Source organism: Chiloscyllium punctatum, chromosome 24 (genome assembly GCF_047496795.1).
Source record: "Chiloscyllium punctatum isolate Juve2018m chromosome 24, sChiPun1.3, whole genome shotgun sequence".
NCBI classification, from domain to species: Eukaryota; Metazoa; Chordata; class Chondrichthyes; order Orectolobiformes; family Hemiscylliidae; genus Chiloscyllium; species Chiloscyllium punctatum.
The window spans coordinates 76,231,292-76,254,412 of NC_092762.1; the positions used below are offsets into that span (position 1 = coordinate 76,231,292).

The 23,121-nt window shown below is 38.9% G+C and overlaps 1 protein-coding gene across 1 annotated transcript in view; it reads left to right on the forward strand.

The window, feature by feature from the left end:
- Positions 1-7,201: 7,201 nt before the first annotated feature.
- The window catches only part of LOC140494708 (guanine nucleotide-binding protein G(q) subunit alpha-like), a 108,573-nt gene continuing 92,653 nt past the window's right edge, over positions 7,202-23,121 (forward strand). The window contains exon 1 of the mRNA XM_072594220.1: positions 7,202-7,797. Within this exon, the coding sequence (XP_072450321.1) occupies positions 7,662-7,797 (136 nt within the window). The 5' untranslated portion in view covers positions 7,202-7,661. The remainder of the gene's footprint in view (positions 7,798-23,121) is intronic.

Here is a 23,121-nt window from a genome sequence, read left to right on the forward strand (position 1 = left end):
CCATCCACCTTCTTGTGTATCACTGACTTCGAACTCTCATCCAGTCATGACCTTGTTCATCAAAACCTGAAGCGTGTTCTATTTACCCTGGTGCCCTGGTAACATGAGTGACAGATGGTCAAGAATTAGCAGGCAGCTGCCACCTTCAGGCCTTGCTGTCATCTTTAGGAACCAGAAACTGCCATCCTCTGATTGAACTGAAACTTCTAACAAGACCTGTCTCCACAGTTGAGGCCAATGATTGGCTAAGAAGTTCATTCGTCAGCTCCTTACAAATAATTGGAGCTTGATTCAGTGAGTTTCCCGAATGTTGAAGTGATGATGCAGTCACGACTGAACATGCCTGTCCCCACATGAGTCACAACCTGAAATTCTGGATATAAGTTAATCTTTTCAAAAACTGAAGAAAATGTTTTAAGGATGCACCCTCTGTCAGAATCTAAAAGGACAGGCATCCCCTCAGTGTTGTAGAGAACTGTTATAATTCCAGCTGATGGACAAATCAGATCCAAGGCTGCAACCTGACTTGATTAATTACAAATCTGATTTTTTCCAATTTGATCACCAGGTTAATCAACCTTTGAACACATTTCTAAGAGTCTGTCAAAGTGCATTTAGAGAGAGGGAACTTCAAAGTGTATTCGATACAAAGGAAAAAGAACATCAACTATTTTACACTGCATAAGAACTCGTTGACTTATTACTAACACAACTAAAAAATCTAGCTCAATTTAATCCTTAGTTGGAATCAGAATGCTCCCCTCAAATATTACTTTTTTTTCTTTACTGTAAATTTTTCTTGAGCTAAGTTACACTGTCTGACTTTCCTCCTTGTGATGGAGCATTTTAATTCTGTTTTACTTCCCATTTTGTTTACCTCTGTCTATTTCATTTTGCTTTCCTAACTCCTCTCTTTCCAATCGAAGTTTTATTTTCAGCTCTTTTCCTTTCTCTTCCCATTCCATTACTCTTTTCTTTGCATGTCAACTTTTCCATTTCTCTACTTTTTCTCTTTTTCTTTCTCATTCAACTTTTTCCATTTCAGTTCTGAAGAGTCACCGGATTTGAAATGTTAACTCTGCTTTCTTTCCACAGATGCTGCCAGACCTATCAAGTTTCGCAATTTCTGTTTTTGTTTCAAATATTCCAAGTATTTAATGAGCACTGCATAGTTTTATCAAAGTCTGGAAAGGATAGAAAAGTTATGAATGATATGAAAGATAATTTCAATTATATCGATGAACTGTAACAGCATGGCAAAAAATGACTTGCACTCCAGTGGATGCCAGCTGATGTGAATGTTATGGAAAAGAATTGGCGAGAAAATGCCACAGAGTGGTACTGTATAAAATTGAATGCAACACCTTCAGAAGAAACAATGTCCATACCATGACTACTTGTCTCCAGGTAATCATTTTACCTGGTTATTTAGGTTTACTGAGCAATAGTGTATGCCATGATTTTACAACGTTGCAGGGTAAGGAGCTAGCCCCTCCTTTACGGGGATTCAATTTCATTTTCTTGATTTGGAGACAGTAAGGACTGCAGATGCTGGAAGTCAGTAGATGTGAAGCTGGAAAAGCACAGCGGGTCAGACAGCTTCTGGGGAGCAGGAAAGTCAGGAAGTTTCAAACTATACACTCAGAATCCATCAACTTATCTAACAAGCCTCCTAAGCTATAACTTTGAGGTTTGATATTTATGACTGTTTTTGAAAGTCTATGTTGCATTTGGATCAAACAAGTCGCTCAAACTAATAATGGAAATTTAGATGTGGCAACAGGAAGAATGGTTAAATCACAGGCAAGTCTGAGTTATGTTTGCAGATAAATCACTTTATGCTTTCAATCCCACCAGTATATAAGTCAGCAAAATATACTGTGAATATGGAGGAAATAGAGAAATACATTGGAAAATTTGTACCTAATTCAGACTGACTATGTTTAGGGCTGTGGGCAATAGCATAGAAAGAAGTAAATGAAATGTACAGTACGTTCAGTTAGAGTGGGTGTTGGCTACCAGAATGGAAGTTTGAACAGGTTAGTCTGGATTGAGTACATCATTAGAAAACTGAAAGCAGAAGATGTATCTGACTGTGGTCACTGTGTAGATAGTTAATTTTGCTAAACATGGAAATGACTGAATGCAAGATGAGTGCAAAAGGAATGCTGTCTTACTACGAAGTAAGCAAAAATGATGAGCAGATTAAAAACGTAGATAGGCCCATGACATTTCAATTACAGTCAAGAGGAAATCTCAGTAGAACAAACAGTGCATCTCAGAAACTGACGTATAAAGCAAGCGATACGTTGAGAGTTAGCAACTCAATGCATCAAGATTTTGTTGGAATAACAGTGAGAAGAAACATTGATTGTAGCATCTATGGGCTTGTAATGATGACAGCATGAATGTCCGTTCAAAGTCCTCTTACGTGTGCAAGCAGTGAAATAGAAATAGCATATTTTCAACAGGTAGCGCTTGACTAAATGCTTGCTCTCCTTTTGACACAAGCTTGGCAGACTGAATGACTACCGAGCAGTCCTAATTAGTAGTATGCTGCTCACGTCCATTACGAAGGGCTTGAAAAGTTGTTCATAAATGCTTCACTAACTGCTGGCACATTTTCAGCAGCTAAGGGGAAATTTACAGATGTGATCAAAGAAATAAAAGAAGCAAATACTTAATTGGAGCCAAAAACCAAAAGAATTGCGAATGCTGGAAATCTGAAACAAAGCAGCATCTGTGAACAAAAATCAAAGTTAAAATTCAGGTCCAGTGGCCCTTCTTCACAACTGATATTCCAGCAGTTTAATTTTTGTATCCAATCAAAGCAGTTTGAAATGCGAGAAAACTCCATAATATTGAGTCAACAAGACAACCTGAATGGGAAGGTGTGCTGCTCATGACTTAATACGGCATAATGTCAACAGCAGTGTTCTCAGCACAGTTTAGTTGAAAGTTGGTTTAAAAAGATTGCTAAGGTATGTTCTTTCTTCTGGTTCTGATGTTCCACGGAGAACTTAGGATTGTCTTTATTGGGAGATCTCTGACTAAGTACCTGAGGACTATAGAAATTTTATTAACTCATGAAAGTTGACATCTCTACACAAACCATGAAAAACTTGGATGAAACAAAATAAATTCTGTGGAGATCCAGAGCATGCAATCTCATTGATTGAAACACTGAGCAAATCAGAGGAGAGTTATTGGTAGGCATATTACCAAACCTCTGACTCAACGCCACCGTCTTGAACTGTCCTAACTGTCCATCTTCCTTCCCACCTATCCACTCCATCCTCCCCACTCCTCCAACCTATCACCATCACACCCCCATCTGCATCTACCTATTGCCTTACCAGCTACCTTCTCCTCATGACCACCCTCCTATTTATCTCTCAGCCCTCTTCCACATCACCCGCACCTCCCCTCCCCGCCCCAACCGCCACATTCCTGATGAAAGTCTTATGCACGAAACGTCAACTCTTCTGCTCCTCGGATGCTGCCTGACCTGCTGCACTTTTCCAGTGCCACACTTTTCAACTCTGATCTCCAGCATCTGCAGCCCTCACTTTCTCTCATATTACAGATGAGTCCAACAGTTAAGAAACACTATTGCTCAGTATGTGTACAAAATCTCACGTGTATGAAATTCTGAAGGGCATCGACTGGAAAGCGAGGGAGAAATTTATCCCCATTGTCGATGGGTCAATAACCAGGGGCTCAGTTTGAAGGCAAGCAGCAAGTGGTTTATTGGAGATGAGGGGAAAAAGAAAAATCACTCAGCATGTTGCAGGTTTCTGGAATTCACTGCCTAAAAGAGGTAGAGGCATTTAAGAACTATTTTGATGAACACTTGAATCACCATAGCACAGAAGGAGAGAGATCAGGTACGAGAAAACATGATTGGAATAGATGGATATTTAATGACTGGCATGAACATGAAGGGCTGAACAGCCTTTTCAGATGCTGTGAAAACTCCATGACATTTAACAGATTCCTACACATAATGGGTGGCTGGTATGTTATGTCGAAGAATGGATTCAATTTCCACATTAGCTGAGGCTATTATGATTTGGGGGGGGGGGGGGTGGGGGAAAGGAGAGAGGTGGTGTGGGGATGGGGAGAGAAACAAAACAACTGCAGATCCTGGAATCCAAAGTTGACAGACAGGAGGCTGGAAAAACACAGCAAACCAGGCAGCATCTGGAGGTGGAGAAGTCAACGTTTCAAATGTAATCCTTCTTCAGGACTCTCCTTCTCACCTGAGGTGTGGTGACCTACAGGTTAAACCACTACCAGTCATCTCCCTCTGGTCTGCTGGGACTCTGGTGACTTCACTGAAAGTAAATCCTGGAGATCACAGCAGGTCAAATAGCAACCACAGAGAGAGAGATAGAGAGAGAGAGAACGCTAATGTTTTGAGTCCAGATGGCTCTTTATCAGAGTTCAAGTGAAGTGCCGAGGGAACACGGTTTATGCTATAGTTTGGGAGAGATAGGGGTGGGGTTATCACATGCAAAGTGCTGATGCAGAAAAGATGTTGATTGATCAGTTTAAGTGATTGGAATGTGAGAATGGTAGAACAATGGTGTCTCCTGCCAGACTTGAAAGGACAGTAAGTGGAATGGGGGGTGAGGGGGAAAGGGGGAGGAGAGGATATGACAATAGGCTAAAAGAAAAAGAAGAAATGGGAATTGGTTTACAATTAAAACACATTGAACTCAATGCTCATCTTCATCTAGTCTGAAGAGATGTTGTTTTTCCAGTTTGTGCTGTGATTCACTGGAACACTACAGTATGCAGAGACAGACATGTGGGCAGGATGCGGTGTTAAATTGACTGACTACAGGAAGGATGGGGACCTGCTTCAGACCATAAGACATCGGGGCAGAAATTAAACCATTGGGTCCATTGGTGGAGCAGATTCAATCATGGCTGATAGGTTTTTCAACTCAGTTTTCCCCCCTTTACCCCCATAATCTGTGGTGCCATTGGCAATCAAGAACTTACCTGTTTTAAATATATTTAGTGACCGGGCCTCCACATCCTTCTGTGGCAATGAATTCTACAGATTCATCACTCCTGGCTAAAGAAGTTTCGCCTTATGATTAGATTCCCTACAGTGTGGAAACAGGCCGTTCGGCCCAACAAGTCCATATCAACCCTCCGAAGAGCAACCCACCCAGACCCATTCCCCTACATTCACCCTGACTAATGCACCTAACATTACGGGCAGCTTAGTATGGCCAATTCACCTGACCTGTACATCTTTGGATTGTGGGAGGAAACTGGAGCACCCGGAGGAAACCCACGTAGACATGGGGGGAATGTGCAAACATGGGAAAAAAGTTGCCCAAGGAGGGAATTGAACCCGGGTCTCTGGCACTGTGAGGCAGCAGTGCTAACTACTGAGCCTATCTCCATTCTAAAAGGTCTTCTCTTCACACTAAGGCTGTGCCGTCGGGCCCTTGTCTCTCCTGCCAATGGAGACATCTTCCCAACATCCACTCTGTCCAGGCTGTTCAGTATTATTCTGTAAGTTTCAATCAGATCCCCCCTCATCCTTCTAGACTCCATCAAGTATAATCAGAGTCCACACAGGCCAGATGTGTTCTGCAAAGCGGTCACGCAGTTTGCATTTGGTTTCTCCAATGTAGAGTAGATCACATTGGGTACAGCAAATACAAAACATATGATTGGAGGAGGTACAGCAAAAATGCTGCTTGACCTGGAAAGACTGTTTAGGTGCTTCAACGGCCAGCACAGTGGCCAGTGGTTAGCACTGCTGTCTCATAGCACCAGGGTCCTGGGTTCGACTCCCACCTGTCTGTGTGGAGTTTGCACATTCTCCCTGTGTGGGTTTCTCCGGGTACTCTGGTTTCGTCCCACAATCCAAAGATGTGCAGGCCAGGTGAATTGGCCATACTAAATTGCTCATAATGTTAGGCACATTAGTCAGGGTGAATGTAGGGGAATGGGTCTGGGTGGGTTGCTCTTCGGAGGGTTGGCATGGAGGTTGGGTCGAAGGGCATTTCCACACTGTAGGGAATCTAATCATAAGGAGAAACTTCTATGCTAAATTACCCACAGTGTTAGGTGTGTTTGTCAGGAGTAAATGTAGGGTAGGGGAATGGGTTTGTGTGGGTTTCTCTTTGGAGGGGCAGTGTGGACTTGTTGGGCCAAAAGCCTGTTTCCACACCGTAGAGAATCTAAACAGTGAGTAGGGAGGTGGCGAAAGGACAGGTTATATGGCTTTGGAAGTGTGTGTGTGCACACATGCGTGTGTGTTGGTGGCTGTGGAATGGACTAGGGTGTCCCAGAGGGAAGAATCCCTGCAAAATGCACACAAGGGGAATAAGGGGAAGATGTGTTTGATGGCCGCATTCTGCTGGAGTTGTCTGAAATGGTGAAGAATGATCCTTTCAATGTGGAGGTTGGTGGGATGAAAAGTGAAGACAAGGGAGGGTGACCTCACCTTTACTCAGAGCAAATTAGAGACATGGGTAGCATTTATTGGTCAACATATTACAGGTGAGTCAAGACACAGTTGGTCAGGGATAATCTCAAAGAACATTCTTCAGGCTTGCAAACAAAAAACTATGCAGACACGTTGTCTGCAAAACAAGTTACAAGGGAGGCTGCAGCATAACTTTTTGTTCTTATATTCACTGGCCCAGATACACACAAAGAAAAACGTAGCCAGTCTGGCAGCATATAAAAAGACAGAAACAGACTTAACATTCCAGATACAGTGACTCCTAAGAATTGATAAATTTCGCCAGCAGTTTCTGCTTTTGTATCAGATTACCAGCGTCCGAAATTCATTGTTTTATATTACTACACACCTTGGGAATAGGCTAGGACTTGATACCAAGGAACTCCTGGTCCAAATACTACCAGAAGATCACAAAAACCCCTTCGACGCTATCTACACTGAGCTCTCCTCTCAGCCCGTACCTAAAACGACTCGCCTCCACCCAAGACGCATGCGCCAAACAGCAACGGTCGGAGCTCGCGGGTGGACATACCGCCTACCTCTTCCCGATTGGTCGGTGGGCGCCGGCCTATCCTCGGCGCCATTGGTTGGAAGGCAACGTCAGTCAAATACAGTTTCCCCGCCTCCTCTCACCCCACCCTCCGCAGACTCAGACACTCACTCGTTTCCCCCCACTTCCTTTTACCCACAGCATTCCCTTTCTCCGCCCACATTCCCGCTCAGGGTGAACGGCGCGCCTGCGCATTGTCCTGTCTTCCCCCCACCCACTCCATTAGCCTTCGCTTCCGGCCGTCAAGTTGGCTCGAGCGGGTGGGGGTGTATGTATGTGTGAGAGAGTAAGAGTCCGTTGTGGAGGAGGAGGAGGGGGAAGACATTTTATTATTGTTTTGCTTTTTTAAAAAAAATGTGTGGACAATTAGAGGAAAAGACGATTTAAAAAAAAAATCTGAAGAAAAAACATCAAGGGAAAAGAGGAGGTGGTCAAGAGTTTGAGAGGGAAAAATATTTGACGGAGGAGGGTTATGTCTCCACAGTGAAAAAAAATAACCCGGGGGTCTTTTGTGAAGTGTTTTTTTTGGAATTCCTTCCTCCTCCCCTTTCCCCTCTTCCCTTCATGTTTGCCTTTCTGTGAGGAGAAAATCATCCCCAAAATACCTCAGGCTTCATGACTCTCGACTCTATCATGGCGTGCTGCCTTAGTGAAGAGGCGAAAGAATCCAAGAGAATTAACGCCGAGATAGAAAGGCAGCTTCGCAGGGATAAGCGGGATGCACGCAGGGAGCTGAAACTGCTACTCTTGGGTAAGAAAAGCCATGAGGAATAAGGTGTGGAGGGGATTGTAAAGAGGGGGGGGAGGGAGTGCCTTCATTGATTCCTTCATGTTATGTTGCATCTTTATTTTTGTTTGTTGCTAGTATTCCCCATGATTTCAGTCCACCTACCGCCGCCCCCACCTCCTTTCCTTATCATCGTCCTGGTTTCATTTTTCAGTTTGGGAATTAACCCACATCCCTCAAAATTAGTAAATCGAGGGTGGCTTCCATCTTTTTTTTTTAACAAGGATTTTTTTGACATTTAATTTCATCTCACTCCGTCTTGGTGTTTGTAACTGTTAGCACTCCTGCAGCAGCCGAGGGGATTGGTAATAAGTCATTGAAAGGCCTAGGAAAGGCCTGGGGTTTTCAATGCCATCAGTTTACAGATACCTAGCTTGTTTCTTTTTGTTTCAATTTAAGATAATTATATTTTAAAATGTCATCAATTTTGTTCATTTCTAAAGTGTTTTGGGAATAAAATTTAATTTTAATTGAGCTGCTTAATGTTTAATTATTTTACTTGTCAAGTTAATTTTCTTTTGCTTGAAGTTAAATTAATATATATTTTTAGCTGATTATGTAATTTGCACTTGAATTCTTTGGGATGTATTTTTGTGTAGTGAGCTCTGCCATTTTTATGTTGGGGCATTCACTATTTCTGTAAACCTGTTACGTTGTGGTTTTGACATGCTGGAATAGAAAAAATCTAGATGAAGGCTTTTTCCAGATGTTTTGAGATTTGTAATAGTGTGGGATCAATTTGTTGTTATGCAACTTAAAATACTAAAGGTTTAAAGTCTTTGCAAGACTCTTTTTGGTTGGGCATGTGTGGTTTAAATTTTTTGAAGGAAGACTGTAGGTTTTGCTTTCCAATGACACACTCAAAGTCTTACTAAACTTATCATGATTGCACCTTAAGACTTTAAATTTAGCTATTAAATCAGTTAATTCAAACAAGACTTGGAAATGTTATTCTCCAATGTTCTAGCCTAATGTTTGAAAATGTGAAAATCCAAGGAGAGCAATGTTTTCATAATACTGATGATCCCTACAATACTGCACTATTGCCATACCAGTGTTTTTAGATATACAGGTGCAAAAAAGGGCATCACATTCTAAAGCATCAACTAAGTGAGACTCCTTTCAAGTGATGATCTTTGTACAGCAGTTAGAGGAATTAGAAACAGTTATTTAGCTTGCCTTTATGAAGAGGTCTAATAAATCAGGCTACCCTTGTATGTCTGGTGATCAGAAAGATTGACTTTAACAAGAAAAGTGACTAAAGTTGAGATTGCTTTTCGTGATAGATATCGAAAGTGTGAGGAATACTGCCTTCCTTCAACACTCAACTGATAGCATTACCAGATGCTCCCAGTGAATTCAGTATTACAAACATATATATTTCAGTTTATGTAAATATGAGACGTTAAAGCCCATTCCTTGTCATTAATCAATTTTGAACAGGAGCTGCATTTTCATTATCTTTCTTGTGACTCCAGACTGTGTTGATCTGTGGCACTAATTAAGAAAAATCAGTTCAGTATTTTTTGTTTTCTAGGTTTAACTTTATATTTCTTCCCTTGCAGTTTGTCTTGATGCAGATTACAGTTTGTTCCAGGAAGAGGATGCGCATGCAGCTTGCTTTTGGGCTTCTGTCAGTGTGACTGGAGGTGGACCCAAATATAGTTGTGTGGGAATGATGCTGTCTGAATTTCCCCCAACCAGAAATGTTTAGTGCCTGTCTTTCAGTTAATGACATGAATGTGCATCGAACTGAATGAAAAGCTACAAACCCCACTCTCTGGCGCATCATGTTCTATTTCTCTTTCTTTTTTAAACATATTGTTTTAGAAACTGCATTAAGTAATTTCTAATCATAGAAGTTGATTGGCATTTTATTTAGTTTTAACTGTCATTTTGCTAAACAGAAAATACATTTTGAATGTTATTAGGTTCAGTACTCAATGAACCAATATAAAAGAATGGTTGTAACTTGAAGTTTGCAAATTGTAAATGAGTAATGTTTATTGTAAATTATATGTAGTTGTATATTTCAGAACACAACTACAATTATGTATTTTGGGGAATGAAGAGGTACAAGTGCTGCCTTTTGGCCTTCATAGAAGAGAAGGGAGATAGATTTATGTTGTGATTGGTGAAATGTTTGTGCTTTCAACTCAGATGTTCAGAATTTAGTATGAAATTCCAGACAAGTGAGTGATGACAGATCCATAGGGGACATGTTTCAATCATGTTATGTCTGAGATACAGGAGTTATAAGTTGTAGGAGCAGAAGTGGGCCATTCAGCCGATCGAATCTGTCCACTACAAGATATTGCATTGCTCAGTGTTCCAGTAACTGGACACTCTTAAACTACAGAGCTGTTGTGGGAAGTCTTTTTATTTAGTATGTTGAGATGATTTTAAGCTGAGTTCGAGGCATGTTGTTGAACTGTGCAATGGGAGTTTTACACTCCAACTGATCATGCACTCCCTGATTTGTGAAAAATGTCAAAAAAATTCCATTTAATTCCTAGCAGTAACATGTGGCATGTCAAAAATAAATGCTGAATCAAAAGTTAAATATATTTACTGTGTGAAATTACGCCATTAATGTAAAAATATTGATATTTAAATGGGTCGTTTCTCATCATTCTAATTTGTTGGGAAATTCTCATACAGTTCCTCCTTACTAGAATGAAATCAGTATCCCAGTTAGATTTTTTTCTTCTGAATGTTGTCTGGAAATTCCATTTTGTACATTATAACACAATGAAATACAGATGATTACTGTTCGTTTGTGATTATGGTAGAATAGTTTGAAATGAGAAATTGAAGTATCATGGAAAACTTGAACTTTGGCACATATTTAAGTCTTTTAGATTTTTTTTGTAGTTTAATAATTTGAGTTCATAACAACAAAGTATTTTCGCAAACTTTAAAAACTAAATCTTCAGTTGGGAAGATCTGTGTAAACAAATTGTGTTTTGGGAGGTTGTGTTTGATCACCTAATGGCATAAATTTGGTGTTCTAAAGTATTATTTTAAAAATTATAATTGGGCTTTGAGGTTTGTTTCGCTTGTGAAATAAGTTTCTTTTTTGCCAAGTGTTTTGGGCATTGTCACAACTACTGCAATGAAAATTTGAATTTAAATTCAATATTTTCATATTATTGTATTCACATTTTTAAAAAGTGTAACAGACAACAAAATATGTATCAAAATATATTATAGGTGGGTTGGAATGTGTGTACACATTTTGGGTTAGAAGTGATACAATGTCCCTGCTCTAATATTGATTTGAAGCCCTTTTAAGCAAGCATATGTTTGAGAAAGGTCAGAGTTTTTAAATTTGAGGTTTAAAATTTGAAGTACTGTTTAGATGGAACATCTATGGATGTTTTATATTGAGCTTATTTACTAATTTTTGGGGCAGTCTCCGGAATAATACGTGTTTCATCATAAAGTCATTTGCAGATATGCTCAGGATTGCACCCAATAAATGTTTAATATTTTAAATGTCCTGCATGGTATAAATGCCAAGTGAACAAACAGGGTTAGGGTTAAAATTAAGGCATAAGGTAGCAATAATATGTACTTTGTTCCACTGTGCAACAAAAGAAGTTTTGCAGTAATGAAGTGATTGGATAATTTTGGGAAGGGAGAGACTGTATTGATACAGTGCCTGGTGGAACAAACAAGAGCAATGGCATTTTTTTGCAGCTCAAATGTATTAGAATGTCCAAGGATTCCATAAAAAAAATCACTGAGCTGCATGAATTGAGGACTGATGACCAAAGGTTTAATTGAAGGCATATCTTTAAAGCTGAATATTTAAACAATGAAGGTGAAATGGAGGGATTTCTAGAGCTTTAGGACCCTAAGAGCTGAAGGCATGGCCACCAATGGTGCCACAATTAAAATTGACTATGTTCAAAACCAAAATTGGAGAAGAGTCCAGTGGAAGGTTGTTGGGCTCCAGGAGGCCATGGCTTGGAAAACAAAGACGAAAATTTTAAAGTAGGTGTTGCTTTATTGTGGACTAATGAAGATCTTTGCGTAGAATGATGGTAGCTGCACAGAACCTAGTATGAGTTGGGTTATGGACAGAGTCTTGAATAATTGGAATCCTGAGTAAGGTTTTGTTGGATGTTGGTCAATGATATGATGCAGTAGTTCAGGGTAGCAAAGTCCAGTTTCAGCAGCAGATGAGCTGAGGCAAAATTATGAGGTGTTTAAGTGGGAATCCAATCTGAGGGAAGGAAAGGAGAAATTGTCAAAACCATGAATAAAAATGCAATGTGTATGGAAGCCTTTGAAAATAGAACAAGATGTGCTAAAATTGAGGATTTTGGGGAGACATTTAGAGTGTAAAAATGGCAGACTGAATGGGTGACTTGAGGGAAAGCCAAAATCAATGGTTGAATGAAGCTATAGAGAATTCTGTAACCTTGAATGAGAATTTAGAAATATGATAAAGGCATTGGGGGAGTAGGAAGTCACTGGAGACCAAAGAATTGTAGAATAACATTTTCTGCGTCCTTGACATTGATGGAGTGATATGGACCCTGTAATTGTCTTTCATGAGTGCAATTATTTTGCACTATACAGCAGATGTACCTTTTGGTGAACTTGTGTATAGTGAAACACTTGTGTACTTAAGATTTGTTGAGAACTGTCTTTAATAAATTGTGCTGAACGGGTGTTCCATTATAGTTGTAGTTCCTTGGTATTGAGGATTAATTTCGTGTATGCATCAATTTAGTTGCTGTAATGAAAAGTATCTTACTGTGCATTGTGTTTGTATTTTGACTGAAATACACACAGTTGGGGAAAGTGCTTGAGATTTTTCAGATTACCATGAAATATGATTATATCTTTGTATATAGATATCATTTACAAATTGAAACAAAAGACAGTTTGGTAAAAGTCCCAGGATAGTGGATTGGCATAAATTCATAGTTACAATTTTCCATTTCGTATCTTGGTATTGAATTTTTAAAAAAATGCATTTTCTAGTTTTCTACTGTCACTGTGTGTATACTGTTTTCCATTTGCTGGATGACTATTTTAAATGTGTGGTGGATAATTTTCTCATTTGAAAGTTAATAATCATGGATAACTGAAGGTACACCAAATATTATGCAGAAATTTTGCAGATGGTACTGTGTTTTAAGTATAGAAAGCAGTTTGAGGAGATGAATTTGTAGACATTGTGTCTGTAAATGTGAAGTTCTTCCAGTAGGAATGTCGCATTGTTTGGAGAGTATATGAGTGCATTTCAAAAAATAATTCATGATGAATGAAATGAATTGGATGCTGCCAAAATGTAGCACTTTTGTAGTTTTAAGTAAATAACTTCAAATCGACTAAGTCTGTGCAAATGAATTAAATGTTAATTATACAGCATGTAGTAGCAATATCAGACCTTGATCTATATATGTGGAATACAATATTTCTTGCTTGTATGGATTATGCTGTCAGAATTTGGGATTACATAAAAAAGGGTAGGAGAATGCTCATACAGAATATAAATGCTGACATGGAAGTGTTGACTGAATACCCTGTTTCTGTTCTATAAAATACTTCTCTAATATTTGGAATAACTTCTGTATGAGTAAGTAAAATAAGAAAAATTTAAGCAATTGGGTCTTTGCTTTAAGACTGGTGGGCTTTTTCGTGCTATTATTACTATACGTGCACTTTCAGTACTATCGGCAGAATGTTAGAACTAAGTAATTTAATGTTAGTTGTCAGCATCCACAGTGACTTATGGCATTATCTATTTTGTAGTCCACTTCAGCTGATTTTAGTGAGACAGTGTTTTCCCCCCTGCCTGTGAAGGGAATGATCACCTCTTATTTGGAGTCAGTTAATTCGGTCGGCTGGATGGCTGATGCAGTGACGCCAGTAGCATGGCTTCAGTTTCTGTACTGGCTGAGGTCACTGGCCTTCTCAACCTCACTCCTAGCCTGAGATGTGGTGACAGTCAAGTTAAATCACCACCAATTATCTCTCACTGTTGTGAGAGTAGCCCTATGGTCCTTTGAGACTATGGTGACTGTAAAAGTTATGGTATGCACAGAATTCAGCAAATTCAAGTAAATGTTTTCTTGTAAATGGTTTTATTTAACAACATAATTTTAGTTCCCTTTGCTTCATAAACTATTTATTTCCCCTCCCCAAAGGCTACTTGCAAGTCTATTTTCTGCCTCAACTGTTTTATCCCTTGTTTGACCTGCTGAAAGATTTTAGTCTTTTATATTTAGTATATTTACGAATTCTTTTGGATTTTGCTCACTGGAAAAACAGGTTATCTCAAGAATACAAAACTTTTGTTCCCAGATGAATTAGATTTTTAATAAATAGTTATACTAGTTTGGGAAGCTTCTATAATGCATACTGTGAACGTTGGTTCCAGAATAGATTTGAACTATGAACAACTTCATTAATGCTGCTTTGTGGTTAGCTGGTAGGCTTTGTTGTGGATTCTGAGGTTAAGTTTTTTTACACTAAGCTGAAGTTGATATCTTGCTTAGATTGTCAGTTAGTACTTTTTTTAAATGAGGCTTCAATGTGAAAAGATCGAAACTTGTACATTCCTACAGTAAGCACTAATTCCCAAAAGTAGTGGTCTCCCATAAGACGAATCAATGACACAACTTGTTTTGAAGACGAATTTGTGGATGTAAGAATGGTCATGATGAATTACCAGTTAACCCATTCGTCTCCAATTTCATATTTTTAAGTCTTTTCTCCTTGTTTCAAATCCGTGCCAATTCTCCTGTCCTCATCAAATCCAAGACATAGGTCTCTACTGTGCCTCTGCAACTGGATCCTCAATTTCCTGATCCACAGACTGCAATCAGTAAGAATGGGCAACAGTACCTAATTAATGACAATCATCAACACTGGCACCCTGCAAGATTACATGCTCAGCCCCTGCTGTACTCTCTGTACCCTTGTGACTGTGTGGCCAAATTTCATCCTAACTCCATCTACAAGTTTGCTGACAACACCTCCATTGTAGAATAGATTTTAAACAATGGCGAGACAGAATGCAGGAAAGAGAGTCCATGTTGGCGTGTTGTGGAGATAAAACCTCTCCTTCAACACAGCAGAATGAAGGAGCTGGTCATTGACTTCAGGAAGCAGGGTGGAGTCCATATTCCTATCTGCATCAATGAAGCTGAGGTGGGCATGATAGAGAGCAATCGTCAAAAATCTCAAGGAAGCACAGCACCACCTCTTTCCTCAGCAGGCTAAGGAAATTCAGCATGTCCATAAAGACTGTTGGCAATTTTTATAGATGCACCATAGAAAATATTCATTCCAGATGCATCATGGGTTGATAATGACAATTGCTCTGCCCAGAGTTGCGAACACAGCCCAGTCCACCATGCAAGCCAACCTTCCATCCATTGATTCCATCTATACTTGCTGCTTTGGAAAGGCAGTCAGCATATTCAAAGACACCTCTCACTCTGGTTGTAATCTGCTCCAACCTCTCCTGTCAGGCAGAAGATACAGAAGCTTAAACACACGGATCAAAGATTCAAGAACTGCTTCACTGCCATTATTAGACTTCTGAATGGACCTTACAAATTTCAAATTTAATGTTCATCTCTCTCTTTGTGCAGCCGTAACATTGTATACCCTACTCAGTTCTACTACCTTTATGCACGTTGGTATGATCTGCCTGTACTACATACAAAACAAAACTTTTGACTGTACCTAGATAGACATGACAACAATACAGGCATTTCTTCTAAAACGCAATTGTTGCGTTCTTGTGCAACCCCGTGCTATATAAAAATCGCACAATAAAAATAGCATTTAAAGTGTTGGCAATGCAATCGCGTTATAGCCAACACACGTTTTTAAAGTTTGCGCTTTAGAAACACCATCCCCTATTCGTCAATCATGTTACAGCCAATTCACATTGACAAAATGTGTATTAGAGTAGAACGCCTTGTAAATCGAATCAAATCAGAAATTGATGCAGCTTTCCTCAGTGATTACAGTGAAATCTACTTTGACGACTCGCTTGTACTTTTTTTTTCCAAGGCCATTGGCTCAGTGGCAATATCCCTCACAGCCAAAAGTTGTGGGTTCAAGTCCCATTCCATAGCTCATTGGCAGCAGAAGGAACGTTCATGTTCAAACAGCTTGATAATTGGTATGGCTAATGCTCCAACCTCTCTGCCAATATGTCCTGTAAGGTTGGGAAAGTGTGTGTGAAGATGAAAGCAAACCTACTAACCCTCTATGCATAATTTTTTGAAGTATTTCTCAACTTTTAGATATATTTTAAAATAAATACATAAAAGTAAAATATTCATTTTGGTTAAGAGAGGAATATCAGAATCTTATCTTGCTAGTTAATGCAGTTGACATCTGTAAATTCAGTCTGTGGGTTTGAGTTTGGAATTTTCTCTTAAATGAGAGCATAACATTGTCCAGCAAAGTCGTATTGTGATACCAGTCCATGTATGGGGCAAATGTTTCAAATAAAATCAACTTTGACTTAGATAGAAAGTACTAGAGTTCAAAAATCTGGTCGTTGTAGATAAGTTGCATTGCAGACTAATTTTTAATTTTGGAGCTATGCCAATTACATGTAAAATTTTGAGTACTTTGACTTGTTTTGGCCCACAGATAAATATTATTTAACTTTGCACAGAAAAAAAATCTGATTCGAGAATTAGTGTTTTCCACTACTCTGAATAGTGTTCGGTGTTGGCTGAAACCTGTAGATTTAAATAATTTTAAATAGTGTAAATTTGTACAGGTGGACTCTCTTTACTATAGTTGAAGACAGAAATTCCACAACTATTATTGTCAATTTAAAATAGTGGTTTCCTGCAAACATGATTAACCTACCATTATTCACTTGTAAAGGATAAATTGACTTTCATGTAATTAAACCACGCTTTAACTTATATTAATATAAGTTTAGGAGGAAGAAAGAGCAGCACATCTGACATTTTCTAACCAACTTGCTGCCACATTGTGGTTGAGCTTGATATGTTAAAATGTGCTTCTAGATTGATTTACATATTTAATTACATTTAGTATCAATATTAGGCTTAAGGGTCACTTTAAAAACGTAAACAGTAGCTTGATCGTATCATATAGAAATAATCCTTTCTGTATCATAATTTTTGTTTTCTACATGAATGGTTTATGAATTTGTCAGGAGGTGGAACAGAGCATTCAGAAGGGTCATTGATATCATGAAAGAAGCTTTATTTAAGCCAAGTGTTCAGCTTTTTTGAGTTAAGCCTGACAGCAATAACTCACATTTATGTTGGACATTTTGCATTTGAGCAGATCTTCATGAGTGCAGAAAATTGGAGATGTCACTGAAGAAATAATAAAAGGTGAATTTTGAAGTGGCTTTTTGAAGATGAAGAGAGATGTAATTCAATGAAAAGAATTCCAAAAATGGAAGGGTAATGGTGGCAGAAGGTTTTTCCATCAGTATTGGAGAAATTAGATATCTGCATTTACTGGATAATGAAATAGTAAAAATGTTGGCCTAAGGCTGCATGAAATTGTAGACCTGGAATCGAGCATTGACTGAAGAGATTTGAAGAGGAGGAATTGCATCTTAAAATCCTTGTACTGATTGCATAACTAACTGGTTGGTACTGAAGAGTTGAGGTGTGGGATAGTATATGATGTGTTAGTTGGGGATTTGTTTAAGATGAATGAGGCTGATGAGGATAGTCCTGTAGAAAATGAACCTTCAGGTCATAAAAATGTGGACTAATCTTTAAGCAACATTTCATGATGATGAAAGACAGGTGCTGTTCTGGAAGTTGAAGAAGACATGGAAAACTTAGTTTGTCTACGGTGATATTAATGCATTTAACACGTCCAAATTCTTTAAATAGAGGACCACTTTCTAAAAAAAAAATTCAGTAGCTATCTAATACTTATACTAAGGATGACTCCAGAACATTTCAATAAAACATATATTTTCTTAAGTGACTACGCAACAAAATGTTTAAAATCTATCTTTGTCATGTGAATGGCTATGCAATTTCTGCTTACTTGGCTGTTAGTGGAATTGATACCTGAGTCCACAATGTTTTGAATTTGATGAGAAGTTGTAAAATACCGCATCAGCAGGAGAAGGAAAAGCAGAAAATCAGAAAAGTGTGGACCTAAAAATGAAAGCAAGCAAATCAATGAAAGCAGTAATAAAACAAAGAACAATGGATGCTGGAGATTTTAAACCAAAACAGAAATTTCTGGTGAAATTCAGCAGGTCTGCCAGCATCTGTGGGAAGAAAGCAGAGATCATGTTTTGAATTCTGTGACTTTTCAGTGATACTTTCTCCTCACAGATACTGCCAGACCACCTGCGTTTAACCAAAATTTCTGTTTTTGTTTGAAAGGTGTTAATCTGAGTGCTAGACACAGGCATGGGGTGAATATTTTTCTTCACCCTCCCAAAGGGCTTTGTTTGTTCTGCATTGTTAATCTCATGACTGAAATTTGTTTTTATATTGTTAATATTGCACTGTTTTTAAGACTACACCCTTTGTATAATTTTCTGGTAAATCAGCTGAATTTCCTATGGATATACTTGAGTCATGCAGTTGTCCATGTTTCTGATGGGCAGATGGTTGTTTCAGTGTTGCAGATGGGAATTGCGGGTCAGGTCCACATGGAAGCCCAATATGGCTGATTCCATGGTAATTACCTGGAAGGTTGAAAATTGCACCATGACCTGATCTGGAACCTTCCAAAAATTTTCCCAAAATTTAATTGAAACCTTGGATTGTTGCAACTCCCTGAGGAACATAGGAACAGGAATGGGCCATTCACCTCCTTGAGCCTACTGTCTCATTTAATAAGATTATGGCTGATCTGTCCCTGAACTCCATATGCCTGCCATGAGCTATGCCTTGATGCTCTTGCTTAATAAAAATGTGTCTATCTCCGATTTAAATTTAACAATTGAATTAACATTAATGGCCATTTAAGGAAGAGTTCCACATCACCATTACTCTTTGCATGTAACAGTGATTTCTAACATCTCTCCTGAATGGCCTGGCTCTAATTCTTATATTGTGTCAATCCATTCTAGAATCTTTAACCCGTGGAAATAGTTTATCTTCGTTACGACTTGAAGATCTCAATTAGATCAACCCTTAGCATTTTTAAATTCAGGAGAATAAAAGCCTAATTTGTTTACACTCTCCTCAATTTAACCCCTAAAATCCAGAGTCCTTATAAAACTGCTTAAATATGATGCCTACATTTGCTGCCACTACTCAGAAGGATTTTGTGTAACTGTAGCATTACATAAGAATCGTTGTACTCCAGCCCCTTAGATACAAAGGCCAGTATTCTATTAATTATCTTGACTATTTTCTGTACCTGTTCATCACCTTTGAGCTGTGCACCTGAATCCCCAAAACATTGCTAGTTGTGTCCTGCCAATATCAGTAATTGCCCATTATTCCAACTCCATTTGCAGTTACTCAACCAATTTCCTCCTCTTGTCAGTAATTTAAGCTTAATTCCATTGGCTTCCATCTCAGCTAACAGACTCGTGGGACTTCATCAAAAGCCTTCTGGAAGTCCACATTTAAAAAAAACCTCACTCAACCTAGCTCCATTCATTACCTTTGTCATCTCTTCAAAACAAAAAGAGGTTTGTCAGACATGACCGACTGTTCATAAATCCTTGCTTGCTGTTTCTGATTAACTGAAATGTTTCAACTTTATCAGTTACCATATCCTTGACTATAGATTGCAACAGTTCATATCAGGCTAACTGGTCTGTAATTCCCTGGTTTCGCTCTGTCGCCCTTCTTAAAGAGCAGAGTGTCATGAGCAGATTTCCAATTCATAGGTTCAACTCCTGAATGCAGGACCTCTGAAAGATTAGGGCATTGGCAATGTGCTTTACTATGTCCTCTTTTTAATACCTGTAGATAGAAACCATCAAATCCTGGATTAAAAATCTCACAACACTAGGGTATAGTCCAATAGGTTTATTTGGAAGCACTAGCCTTCGGAGCGATGCTTCTTTAACAGTTGATTGTGACAATCGCCTGATGAAGGAGCAGTGCTCTGAAAACTAGTACTTCAAATAAATCTGTTGGACTAGAACCTGGTGGTGGTTGATTTTTTTTTTAACTTTGTACACCCCAATCCAACACCAGATTCTCCAAATAAAGTCCTGGGGGTTTGTCACTCTTCAGTTCCATTAATCTCCACATTACTGGTTATTTACTTAAGCTCATTTTATTTATACCCTATCCCTGATCCTCTATTAATCTGTTTGGGACTTCTGGCGCTGAGTTGACTAATTAATTAGCAATTGTCAGAGAAACTGAAACCAACTTAATTCCTGGCTAGTTATAAAATTGAACCCCTTGACTGACCACCCTGGTTCACCCACACAGCCAATGTGATCTTGCCCACAAGCCCATCTGAAGCCTCCCTCTGTCTTTTCAGCGCCAATCCATTCTGCTATTGGTTGCCAGGTTTCTTGAATTCTGCTGTGCTTCCGCTCAGAAGTTTATGCAGTGGGTAATGTTTAGTTTGACCTGGATCTGAGATGTGGTTTCCAACCCAGGTCAGAAGATTTTGCTCACTTTTTCAATGCTCAGTCTTCATATGTAAAATGATTGCATCACTTCGCAGGTTCTGATGCAAGCAGGATAAGTATCTCGCTCCATATGGTGAAAAGCATGAATAGCAAATAAGAAATCAGGGATCAAATTCAAAACAATAATCTAATCTGTGGGGACAAAAGGATCACATTTACTCATTGCTTATCCTATTATCTGAATTTCTTGGAAAAGCTGGCTTTTGATTTCTCTTTGATTCCTTTTTTCCTGACTATTTAAGGGATTGAAGTTGTAAATATGATTGGAGACATGATAGATTTCAGCATTGATGAGAAACCGACCTGGGCAAGTTAGTGGCCACTAAAGCAAGTAAGAGGCAAGTTATTCAGTATTTGTCAGGGTTATCCCTAATTCCAAAAGAATTTTGGTCTGCAAGGCACGTCAAGAATGCTATACCTGGAACCATCGAGAAGTTGCAACAGTTGAGAAGCTTGACACCAACCTTAGCAAAACACATGCTTAAACATTCTCTGCTCCCTCCACCAGTATACCATGATTGTGGCACATAATATATATACATTATCATTTTTGAGTTTTCTTGGTAACAATTCATGAGGCAGTGACTATGGAAGTAAAAAGGCAGTCGATGCATAGTGGTGCTATCATCTCTCATTCATGTTACACTCCATTTTCCAGTGGACATATATCACAGTTCCTAATTCTTTGGGATTTTGAGGATTTCTGCTCAAACAGAATTGTGAAGGTACTGTTGTCATTTGGTGTGCAGCTGCTAAAGATGCCCCTCTATCACACTTTTTTCAAGGATGTGTAGAATAAGTAATAAAATGCTAATGATGCTCACACTCTGCAATTCAGCTTGGCATTTGTGTGGCGTGAAGGTTAGTTCCCACTTGTCAGCTCAACACTGGATATTGTCCAAATTTTGTTGCATTTGAACTGCTTCAGTATCTGAAGTCACAAATGGTGCTGAACATTGTAGAATCATTGGCAAACATCCCCACATGACCTTTATGATGGAGGGAGAATCATTGATGAAGTAGCTGAAGATAGTTGGGCCTAGGCCACTAGCCTGAGGAGCTCGAGACATGTTTTGGAGTTGAGATGATTGACTGACTTCCAGCAACCACAACAATCTTCCTAAGTACCAGGTATGACTCCAGTTAGTGGAGAGTTTGCCCATTGATTCCAGTTTTGCTCAGGCTCCTTCATGCCACACTTGGTCAAATGCTGCCTTGACCTCCAAGGGCGTTCACTCTCACCTTTCGATATGATGTGGGAAACCTTGGTCTTTGAGTGGATGCAATTGAGAATTTTAGCTGACGTAAAGATTGATTAAGTGTGATGTTACTATGATCATAGTTGAGGTTGTGCTAGCATCGGTTTTGATAAACTATACTTGAGAAACAAAATAGAAATCTCTGTATGACCCAGGCCTAAAGATGGAGCATTCTGCAGATATGGAGAAAGGAGACCATAATGTAGTCATGAAAATGTCACTATGGTTATGTGAGAATACTTAAATAGGCAGAACCGTTGTGTTGATGGCACAATTTCATCAATGCTAATCCATCAGTCAGAAAGTTTGCCTTCTAGCCCACGCCGCATTCACTAATCTGAAGTGATTAAGAAGTTGCAGCTACCCTAGAATGGTACTGTCTTTGAGGTCTGTAACAGTATGTGTTGATAACCAAGATTCACAGTGGCCTCATGAACAAGGTTAAAGAACAATTGATGCTTGAGTGACCATTTCACATCAAGAACCTGAAGCCTTCTGCATTGAGAATGAAAATAAGCAGAAAATCCAATATCATGTAAATTACTGAAGAATTCATGGGCTGTAATATAGTGTTGCTTTCTTTGAGGAATTAGCTGTTAACTGACCTATTTAAATAAGTAACGCCCAAGTTGTGAGGAAAGATGAGTTAATTAGAATATCAATGTATAATGAAATGTACAATTCTAATCTGCAGAGTTTTGTGTTTAAATACTGTGTTTTTTTGCAATTATGTGAAGTTAATTTCAATTTATTTTATACCAGATGGGCTCTACAGCGACAAGTTAGTCTATTATAGCTAAACAAACTTCATCAGCAAAAGCAGAAGTTGCTGGGAAAGCTCAGCAGGTCTGGCAGCATCCGTGAAGAGAAATCCGTGTTAATGTGTTGGGTCAAGTGAATCTTCCTCAGAACTTCGGGTCATCGCCCACAAAACGTTAACTTTGTTTTCTCTCCATAGATGCTGCTAGACCTGCTGAACTTTTCTAGCGATTTGTTTTCATTTTTGATTTATAGCCTCTGCAGTTCTTTTGGTTTTCAAACAAATTTCATAAGTGACCTGTCTGCTGCACTTCCAATCGTAATCGGATTGAGGATGCCTAGTTTATGGTGTTGGACATCCAGAAAATTAACTTGGATTTTTATGCATAATCTTTGTTTTAAGCACATTTATAATGATAATTTGGTGTTTTTGAGAATGTGGCACAGATGGGTTGAAAGGTATGGTTTTTCTTTTTCTCCAGCTATTTGAAGAGGTGAAAATAACAACATTAAAACATTGAGTAATGGGGTGAATATTCTGGGCAGCATTTATATTGGGGGCCCCAATTTGCCCATGAGAACACTGTACTCTGTGTAGTAAATATAGGTCCGCAGTACTATTGGGGTAAGGAGATGAGTATTTTCACCCAGTATTGA